The sequence below is a fragment of the Ammodytes marinus genome, assembly GCF_949987685.1.
Source record: "Ammodytes marinus genome assembly, chromosome: 6".
Classification (NCBI taxonomy): domain Eukaryota; kingdom Metazoa; phylum Chordata; class Actinopteri; order Uranoscopiformes; family Ammodytidae; genus Ammodytes; species Ammodytes marinus.
The window spans coordinates 20053174-20064800 of record NC_137235.1 but is presented as its reverse complement, the minus strand read 5'-3'; the positions used below and the strand labels follow the sequence as shown (position 1 = coordinate 20064800).

Here is an 11627-nt window from a genome sequence, read left to right as displayed (position 1 = left end):
ACGAGCAAAACTGATATTTATACTAACAAGCAGTGCAAGTGGTCATGCTATCAACAAAACTACAGCAGTGACTATCTGCAAACTTAAGAGGCAACTCCCACAGGCTGAAATGCACTGAGTGTAGAGACCAATGTCTGACGGAAATAATTTAGCAAGCTCTGTGGCCCACAAGCAGCGTCTTTCTGCATTCATCACTAGCACTATGGTTTGTATGGTTAGTTATGTTGAGGTCACTGAAGATGTGAGTCATGTTTAGCACAGGATATGGTTTTGCAGCAGTAACACATTTCTTTGCACTGACCACATCAGCTATCATATAAGCTATACTTTCTCACGGCACTCAAACTGAGTTTGTACAAGTGTAAAGATTGTAATTCTTCCACAGTCAAGATTTCTTAACAGATACATATGCAAAGTGGTACAGATTGGGAATGGGAATAACTCATTACCTCTCCAAATCTTTTTCTTTTTTTCCCTTTTAGATCAGTTACATCTCGAGTCTACGAGATGCTAAAGGGGACATCCAATTGAGCATGGCTGAAGATGCTGGTTGATGACATGCACTCTGACTGCAAAGTAGGGATGACAAAAATGGTAGAGGACTAATACTACATAAAAAGAAAGAGGGTAATATTTGAAATATTATGGGGAACAAGTTTGTCTTAATTGATCTCTCGAGTATAAATAAAGGTTAAATAAATAAAACTAAGACCTGGCCTTTCCCTGTCTTCCTTCCATCCTGCACCTCATCCACACACTATATACAGTATATACAGCAGACTTCATCCTTTGTTACTTGTCAGATCCTCACTGTTGTCAGCTGTCATTGTGATATGCCACCTATCTACCTGATTGCTTATCTACCTGTGCCTCCCTGCTCAACTGTCATCATTGAAATGTAACCTGCTGGCTTGACTGTCTATGTTTGAGACCAATCTCCATTACCCAGCTCACACCATCATGACTGGAGAGTCTGACCAAATATGAGACCAGCAGATGGATTACCTTCTGATGAAAGTTTGATTTTCTGATGAAAGTCAATTTGTCTGAGGTGACTAATAATACTATGTGCATCAACAATGACTGGAAAATTTCCTCCAGTAATTAGTAGAGGCAGGCAGCCTAATCATCGGCACCGCGGTAGGTGTCTTCTGGGCAGTGGTTGGAGATTGCTATCTGCATGAAGAGTTGAGAGATTTCATCAACACACCTCTGTCCTAGAAACCAGCATTACCCACCAACCAAGGCCCCGCACACCCCTGCCTACCTCCAACATGACAACCAAGTGTCTGCATCCAATGAATTTTGTATGCAATGATACTTGGCCCTGTTATATTGACTTAGACAACTGTCAGATTTGCTTTTGGCCTCCGTTTTGCATTGAAAGCCTATACAGAATTGGTGATGGTCCTACCTGCCTGTTATAACACTGAGCGACACTGCTAACTAGCATTACAATTAACGCAGTTTGTCGTCCTTTGTTCCTTGTCGGTGTTTTGATGTGAGTGCCTTTGGTTTATACACTTCATGTTCTCCGTTGAAAGTTCCTAATTTAGATCAATTGTGACCTTTAATGTCCTTAAAGGTCACTGACAAGGAACAAAGGACGGCAAACTGCGTTAATCATCTGTCAAGCTGCCTTGAAACTGGACCAGTATGTCGCTTGAAGAAATGTCATGTATAACATTCTCCATCTCACCACTCAATGTGAGATGACAACAATGTCTCTTTGGTTCTGATCATTTGGCTTGCAATTAAAAAATACCGTATGTATCTACTGTATCATTTAACAATAATACACTCTAATTGTTTTCCTTTGATGTGCTGCAGCTCTCTCATAGTGTGTAAAGTGTGGATGGATCTGCATACAAACACATTGGTTAGTGAGACAATGGACCACTAAAGGTAGGAAACTTGTCAACTGTCTGGCACAAACCTGACTCATTTCCTTCAACAACCACAGAATAGTCACAGCCGAAAAACCCACCTTAGGCACACAAACCAAGCTTGACAATGACATGTGCAGACAGCATACAAACACTCGTTATAACCAAGTTGCAGTAAGTGCATGTGGAATTTGTCTGTCCGCAGATTGAAGTTGTACTCAACATCATTATCGACTGAAGACTGGTGAGTATCTACATGACTCATGCATTTTTAGCATTTGCCACGTCCAATTATTGGTACATTAAAAGAGAAACTAAATTATTCTTGACGTATAACATATTCTGTGCACATTTACTGCAGGTCTGTGTACGTGTACATTCAGAAGTTGTTCTCTTGACTGCAGTGATGAAGGGTAACATGCTGATATTTTCTGTCCTGTGCATGTTCCTTTGCTGGATGCTGCCACTAGAGTCAATGAAGGTATGTGGAGCCATTTGGGATAAATCAAAGCATGCTAATATTGTTGTAAATACCATGAAAAATTATAATTTCTAAGATTTTATAAATGTTAACAATGAATGGATATTCGTCATTCATGATGCAGGACAATCATGGTTTATTAGAACTTAATAACAATGGTTCTCTTCTCAGTATAATTAAAATTGTGTCGGGTTAGTTAACACTTTTCTTTTAATATATTTTAATAATTTCCTTCCCTTCCCTCTAGATCAGCGTTCTTTTCAATCTACCAAAAGCACACCAGGGCACCCCAATGAACATGGTTGAAGATTCTGTTGATGACATGTATTTTGGCTGCAACAAAACCATGACAAAATGTATCAGAGACAAATACTTTAAGAAAGAGAATACTGGAGACTTTGGAAAGGCCTGGAAAACAGCACGACATTGTGCAACCAGGAACCTGGACCAAAAAGATACAGAGGATGCGGGTCTAACAAAGGATCATATGCAAGCAATCTGTGTTTATACATCTTATTTTTATGAGAAGTTCAATCCTGCAATCAAGGAAGGCCTGCCCATATATAGGTCTGAATTTAAATTCCACTCCTTACATTTCTGGCTGACATCGGCTGTACAGATCCTCAATAATGACAAAGCATGTCACACGACTTACCGCAGAACCAAAGATGAGCTTTCTGCCAATGTCAACCAAATCATTCGGTTTGGTTTCTTTGCCTCCAGCTCTTTCAACCCAAGACTGACCGACTTTGGTTCCAAGACCTGCTTTAAAATTAAGACTTGTTCTGGTGCTCCCCTGAAAAAGTATCCAGCCCTTAAAGAGAAAGAGGAAGAGGTGCTCATCCCCCCCTATGAGAAGTTCAAAATAACTGAGAAAAAAAAAGGTCCACAAACACATGTCAAAGTTCTAGAAGATTGTAAGGTTGTTTATGTCTTGGAGAGTGCAGGAATTCACAGCAATCTGAACTGCGATGCTGTGCACTAAAACTAGACCATGGTTTTACTTCATCATGTCTAAAACCCTGTTTTTTTTCCTTATTGTTTTTTTTTAACCTTTTACTCTTGCAACAATTCATGAGAGCCACTTGTGCCATTAACTGCTACTATATCTGTAACAAATATTTTACTGTGGAAATTCTTTCTATTAAATCAATAAATGTGTCATACAGCACAAATGTGTTTGTTTTCTTTCTATGCGAAAATGTCCAAAGCTAATATGTAGCCTATTATGGAGCCTGGGATGTATAGCGTGGAGTAGGTGACACCACACTAGGGCAATGCCTGTCGAGTCAGGCTTCCTGTATAGACATTACATAGTACATGACATCCTCACATATAAAACTAACCCAAGTGACTAGCCATTGATCAATTGCAAAGAAACCTTGTCCTTAAAGTTTTAATTGAATTGTATTATTGTTAGTCAGTTAGTTAGTTTTTTTTTTTTTTAATTTCCAACTACTTTTGATGTCTTTGGGTTTTCACTTTTTTGATTAACAAATGAAACTTCAGGAGACAGACTTTAGAAAATAACGTGTCAATTATTCTACCTTTCACAAGAAATGCTGAAATTTCACTCGGCAGCTTGTGATATTGAGCCAACTTCATTTGTATCATCAGTCATCCTGCTAATAGTGTCAGTGAGTGAATTTGGCTTTTAAGAAGAATGTTCTCACGTAGGAAGATGGAATAAAAAGCATATTTTGTGACCCCAGAAGGAGGAAGTCTATAGTCAGTGTGGTTAGAGTGGGGGACTATGAATGTTGGAAGCAGTTTATGGGTTAAGATGCAGTGCAGCTGTTTAGATAGGTGACTTTTGGTAAGATGGGCCAAGTGATTCAGATATGACATGAGCAGGCCTGATGCATCTGTGTGCAATGAGAGCAAAGGTTCTCAACTGAAGCACACATTTCTGCACCATATCTGATTTGACATGGTTTATAGTTACGTTAATGGAAGGGACTTCTCTCTGTCACAGTTAATCATGTTTTCTGTTACTTTACAGTGGTCTGATGTAATTGTCTTCCCAGCTCAAGTCAATAAGAAGATTTCTTTCAGAAACTGTGACAGAAATACATTCAAAGAGACAGGCATGCAGGTCCATGAGGTCAGGGCTAGCAAACTGAAGGACTTTGGGCTAGTCTCACAACACATGATTATTGGTGGCTTAGATTATTTAGAGTGAGTGAGTCAAATTACTGGCCAGACATGCTGTATGTAGTTGTAGTTGATAAACCTAAATAAATGAAATAATAAATAAATAAATAAAATAATTAATTAATTAATGAATTAATTAATTAATTAATTCATTCATTCATAAATTAATACATTAATAAATAAATGCTTATATGTCAACTAATATGGTGTAGTGCCATTCATTTGTTTTCAAGACATTGATTTATTTTTAGACCACACTGTGCTATTACACATACTGTAAGGCAGGGGTCCCCAAACTTTTTTCACTGAGGGCCACATACAGAAAAATCTACGAAGGGCCGGGCCACTTTGCAAAAATAACACATTTATCAGGACATGTAGCTGCTCTGATGTTTAGTTTCATAGTGTCTTCGTAAATTGTAATCCTTCTTCACGGCAACACTTTCCTTGCACATTAAACAGACACATTTCCCCTCTTGTTTATATGCCAATGATACACCCAGTGTTTTCTGCCTTTGCGTCCAATGTCCAGCAGGGTGAATATAGTATCCAGCCGAGGTCCCGACCCTCCTAGGGGGGTCCGGGGGTATGCCCCCCCGGGAGATTTTTTAAAGTTTTTAAAGCAAAATGCATGAATCTGGTGCACTTTGAGAGGGAAATTAAGAGGCTAAATCTGAAGAATTTTGTATGAAAAAAATGGAGACACTGTGTCAGATGAATTAGAAGCTATTGGAGAAGGACGCATAGATTTTCCATAATAATATTAACTTAAAATAAAATATTATGCAGGGTCCTCTGGGATGGGCTTGTTGCTCATTTTCTTTTAAAGGACATATTTCTCTGTAATATAATGAGTGCATTTAAATTATTTAAAAATTAAAAACGCCATATTACATTATATTTTTAAAATGTGCCACGGGCCAATCAATCAGTGTTTGACACCTCTGCACTAGTGGGTTAACTAAGAAAAAAAATAAAAAAATTCAAAGGGCCATATTACATTATCTTTTTAAAATCGGCCGCGGGCCAATAAAAAGCGGGCCGCGGGCCGCATTTGGCCCGCGGGCCGTAATTTGGGGACCCCTGCTGTAAGGCATCCATCCTATTGTGTGTTTCATATCTGTCTTTATTTTTATGTGGAAATTCCAAAATGTATTTCCAGAAACAATACAGTAGACACATAAAAGCTTTTGATCGGGCAGACACTTTAGACCAAAGTTAAATAGATTAATATGAGGCTACAGTGGGGTAAATCAGGGAGCCAGAGAAGGTGTTTAGGCCCTGGACATTCCCACATAGCTGCCTGCCGTTCAGCAGCTCTACGTAGACCTGGCCTCCCTTCTGCAGCGTCAGCAGTACAGCCTGGGAGCTGCTGTCCTCTGGGTCCTCTCTATTGTCTTCCCAAGTGGATGCCACCACCTCCCCATTCCTCATCAGCTGCACCTTGTAGTACATTTTGCCTCCTGTCCCGCTCACCTTGGAGTAGACTGAGAAGGAGAAGGAGTACAGTCCGGGACGGGGAGCGGTGAATGTACCTGGAAGTCGGAACAAAAAGCAATTTTTTTTATATTTGTTGCGCTAGGCAAGCCATTTATGGGGACGGATATGTTTCCCAAGACAGACAGACATGCATTAATCCGACTATTATCAGATGAGTTTAGGCCGTGTTCTCTTTTCTTTAATCTGTATTTATATACCAGTGAAATGTTTGCCAACCAAATACTAAATCAGCTCATGTTACTACTCGTCTTGTGGGTAAAGTTGCCCGTCATTCACTTAAAAATCCCGACATAACATGAATCATGAATTTCTATGGAGTTGAATTGACTGAGCACTAACCCAGGGCGGGGTTATAGCCACTTCCATGGTTGAGTGTGATGACATCATACGGAATGGGCCGGTTCCTGATAAAAGGTCCAAAGCAGTTTGTTCTGGGGCTCATGGAGGCTGTGAACGCCACCTGTATCCCTTCTGAGACGAGCCAACAGGGAAGCAAAAAAATGCATTAAGATTCTCAGAAAAAATCAGTCAGTGAGATTAAGAATGAGGACATTATTGTTGTTTATCCTGTAGCTACATAGCTACCTGCATTTTTAAAAGTAGCAACAGAAAAAAGGGGAAGGAGGATGGATTATAGCAACAAAACAATCCTCCCCCTAGAAACTAAAAATGGGCTAACACAAACATGAGGATAAATAAATTAAATTAAACAATATGGCAGTTCAGTCTGATTATAATACATTTCACTTGTGTTGGTTTTAAAGTTGAGTTAAGTAAATAAAAGACTTCAAACACCACAAACAGTTATATCAACTGCTATAATCACATGAATATGGATTTGATTCTGTGGGATTATTTCTACCGGTGTCTGCGTTCCATGGTACCTATGACTTCAAGGATGCCGTCACGCAGCTGGGATATCCTTGCTGACAGGTCCATGACTCTTGTAAAGATTTGATCCTCCGCCTCTGGCAGCTCAGAGGCGGCGCAGCAGCAGCCTCGCTGGCGCTTCAACGTACAGTCACAGTCCCACTTTCTGCACGGCAGCTCCCCCTCCCACGCCACTACAGATGTGGAAGGAAGGAGGGAACTATCGTTTAGCTAGTAATCAACTTCTGCGTTGTGTTTGGGTGTAAAACACACACAATCATATTCCAATGATAAAAATGAACAAAAAGCACCATATATGTACAGTATGTATGCAATGAAAAGTATGTGGTTCTTGCCATGACATTCATGTAATGTGATACACATCAACACATTTCATGCACCAAATTTAAAGAGATGAATGTGTGTGTTAAATTGTGCTTTTTTGCCCCTGAATTGTGCTTCTCCATGCAGAGTCAAAACAATACTTGAATAACAGTTTAATTTACCTGCTGCCATTTGCAGGCTTCTGGTTGTGTTTTCGGCTCTCACGCTGTCCCACAGCAGGCCCAACACGAACAGAGTGAATGCTGTAGCTCTCATTTTACAACACAGAGAAAGGTCTGCAGACAGAGTAGTTTGTGAGAACCAATATTAATATTAATTGTATAACACCAAAGACAATGTTATGGTAACCTGGAATTCGATGTTCTTTAGATAGACAGCAGTAACTGTAAAGAATTTTTTTAGAAAATGTATCGTTAATTTTTTCTTTGACAAAATCATTTGGCAGGTTAAAAAAAGACTAAATAATGGTTTCTTTGTCAATAGATTGTTCCAATTGGCAGATCTGTTTCCGTTCTTTAGCTGAGTTAAGTTTAGTTCCAATAATAGAGGTGAACGCTATTTTTTGCACCTTATTTACTGGATATTTCCATGTAAGAAATACCAGAAATGCATGAACTTTTTCTTGATTCTGATTATATCCGCAGCTCAAGACATGTACACGAGCTGAAAGAGAATGGCTGAAACACAGCTGTTTCTGATGTTACAAAGATAGAACTGCAACAGCAAACGGAATGTTGCTTTTAATATGTTTGATTTCAGTAATAAATATCTTGACTCACAGCAGTCTGCCAAAATATTCTCCTCCTCAGGGGTTATCCAAGTCAAATCTTTGTAGTCCAGCGTTTAAACCAGCAAACAAGGTAAACATTTACAAATATCCAGGACCGTTGAGTCATATGCAGAGAGATATTTGTTTACGCATCATTTTTATTTCCAAGAGGGTGGAGGGATGTCTGTGTCCAATCAGCTGGCAGCTCACCCTCTCCAGTCTAAGTACCCTAACATTTTTCTCCCCTCCTATTCACACTTTAAAACATGTGCTTCGCTGACTAGCCTAGGTGTGACCCTTGAGGGAAGGCTCCCCAGTGACCATCCTGATAATCTCCGAAGTGTATCTCAAAATCTCTTAAAGATATTATCTTATAGAGCCAATGTGTATATGTTGGTGATTAGGTCAGCGGTGTCAGGTTGACTGATAAGGTTGCTTAGTTAGTTGTCTATGATAAGCCTGCTTCATTATCCCTCCGCACCTGTCTCTCTTCCTTGTAAACTGATGACACTGGGTCAAACAGGGCTTTAGCTTGGTCCAATAGTTGTATAATGGTTTCTATCCATGGTGGTTGAATCATGAAGAAGCAGTTTGAAATGGAGAGTGTTAAGTGGAATATTGACACTATTTCAACAAGTTCTTTACAGTGTCTTTATGAGCAGTTCAATGGGGGCTGAATGATCTCTTGTGTTCATTACCAAAAATAAAGACATTGCATTTTGTAACACTGCACCATAAAGGGTGAGATGCGTAGAGCTGGCCGTCGCCGTAACCTGTCTCATGACATATAGCTTAGTTTGTCTGAATTGTGAATTTCTATAAAACACATCCAAAAGAAATGTATCTGTTCTCGAAATGAATATTCTGTTTTGTGGTAGATAATTACACATTGTATTATTTGAATTCAATATTTGTATGGAATGCCCTTGTTGTATGGACTACAGCTGTCATTAAATTGTCAGCTAATGGGGATCCTATTAAAAACAAAACAAAAACAAGCTTGTTTGTCCGCATTGTACATTGTAAAAGTGGTATATCTTTTTATTCTGGATTTCCCATAACAGTGTATTTGTCATGATCCTGCCTGGGCCTCTTTGCCTCTGTTTTGTTTTTTGCCCTTTGCCCGTGTGCTTGTCTGGTTTATTGCAGGGTTGGAGCAGGTTCGTGGGAGTCAGGCGAAGCACTCACAGCTGCCATCAATCACCAATCAACCCCTCTTCATATACCCGGCCCGACCTTCCAGATACTGTCAGATTGTAGTCTCAGTTCACGCAGTCAGAAGCGCTATCTCTCTACCTACCTGTTTGCAGCTCCGTTCGCATTTTTGCCTCGTGCTCATTTCTGTTTTTTCTGCCACAGCTCTCCCGGCCTGACTCCCCCATCGGCTCCAACCTGCACCAGCGAGCACCTCCCCCCCGGACTCCTCTGCCCGCCTGCTCTGGTTTGCTCTCGCCCAAGCCCCTGGACATTCTCTGTTGCTCTCCCCCTGGACCCCTCCCTCACCCCCCCCCCCCCCCCCACATTGGAAGCAATGATTTGGTAAACATGTTGGAGCATTTAGCCGCTTAAGAGCCAGACCTGTGGTCCAAGGGAGCGCATAAAGAAGAGTGAGAATGGGACTTAAGTTTGTGACGCAAATTAAATGTAAAAGTTTCTCCAAATATGCTTGATCTAAATGCACCATATATTTTTCATTAAGTAATATAATGTAATGTCAATGTTGTGTTTCCAGCTTGTTTCAAGTGGCGTGAAAAGCAATTAATGCAAGTTTAAATGTCTTTAAAAACAGACAAGAAGTTTCACCTCTGATAACCAGCAGTGAATGATGACTCCACAAAAGTTATAATATACAAAATACATTTTTAGGATTTTAAATGTTCTATTTGTTTATGTTTTTGCATTGAGATCTCAGCAATTATATTGAATCATGCGTTGAGGCAATACAGAGAATACATGCTCCATATCATGTAATGCAATGTCAGTGTACCAAAAACCCAGGTGATGCTTATCAGCTCAGGCTTATAGTGTGAAAAGAAAAGGATTAGGGATATATAGACAATAAGCATTGTTAAAATGGTTACTATGAATCCTGCATAAATGCCATTAGTGTCAAATTACAAGTAGGTTCCAGGTAGGATGATGAATGTATACTGAGTGTGTATTGTTCTACAATGAACTCTTTGTGTTGTGAAATTCTATCCTTGCTATTCCTGAAACTCAGAAGGGGTTAGGTAGGTGGTTGTTATCTTTAACCTTATTTATAAAGAGAAAAAGAAAAAATTATAGGTAATTTCATAAATTATATTCGAAATTTCCTTTCTTTTTGGGGGGGATTTCAAGTACCATGCTCAATAAACGTATGAATCAATATGTGTGCCATGGATCAATTTTTTTTTTTTTTTTTTTAAGAATTCCCTTATTAAGGTCTACAGAGGTATGGGTAGTGTTGCTGCAACAGACAAGTATGAACAATGTATATCATAACTGACACATTTAATTTGGCATTGCTTAGCCACAACACAGCACTGCTAAAGCTATCATTGGGGGCTCTTCTAAAAGATGACAACAAAAAGCATCTTCATTTTCCTTTGTTATCATGTGATATTGCAGCATGCCATATAATTCACTGAGACATAGAATAAACATAATGGCAAATATTCATATAAAACTGTCATATTAGTACATATCTATTTGATTTATGTTTTACATTCACTCAAAGCATTTTCCAGCCTTTAATTCGAAGAGCAAGGAGGCATTCTTAATTTATTAAACATGGGAACAAAATAAAAGTGAAAAGATACAATACCTGAGCATTAGCAATCAGCATAATGTTGTCAAGAAGGAAGAGATAAATACAATTTAAGACTATCAGTCCTCAGCATATGTACAGTAGCTTCAGTAGCAGTGTATTATACTGTGTTACATTTTCATGAGGTACTTGTGAATAGAAATGTAATTGAATGATATGAATAAACAATGACACAAATAGTAAAGAGCACTGATTGGTCAAGTAGCATAGGCACTCGATAGAGGACTTAGCAATTTAGGAGTGACTACTGTGGTAGTGTAATTTAATTAGCTATTAGCTCATTAGATATTACAATATAGCCTGTTAAGTGACTATCAAGGTACCTGAATAATAATGGCCAAAGAATAGTGCATCACTGTACATGTGAGCATTAGCATCTACATCAATTGTAAGGCACAGTGTTAAGCTATAAAGCAAAGCAGAGTTAGTTTAGATTTATTAATGCAAGCCACAAGTACAGTTTTATTTTTTGGTCCTTGTAAAAAAAATTAAATATATATACAGAACAAAAACTTTCAGTTATTCATAATACAACCCATTACATGTTTGTGTCCTTTCTGCAGCTAAGTCATTTTCTTATCTTCTCTAATTTAAATTTCCTAATCCAGTTGTCACTTATGAATACCTTGAAAACTCTTCTTACTGTATATGCTTTTTAATATTTGTTTTCATGAAACCAACCATTGTTATGATTGGTTTTGCCAAACGAAGAACTACAATATATTTGTTTATATCAGATAAGTAATATTGCTATTTCTATGCGTCATATTCAAGTTATTGGCTAAACAAAGTTTTCATGATCTTACAGCAGAA

The 11627-nt window shown here is 38.8% G+C and overlaps 1 protein-coding gene across 1 annotated transcript; it reads left to right on the top strand.

Annotated features, from left to right (window-relative positions):
- Positions 1-2665: 2665 nt before the first annotated feature.
- On the top strand, positions 2666-3352 carry LOC307251458 (ecto-ADP-ribosyltransferase 4-like; the record flags this gene model as incomplete). Its single annotated transcript, XM_080028829.1, has 1 exon — positions 2666-3352. One exon carries the CDS (start codon positions 2666-2668, stop codon positions 3350-3352), a length of 687 nt encoding a protein of 228 aa, XP_079884955.1.
- Positions 3353-11627: the final 8275 nt, after the last annotated feature.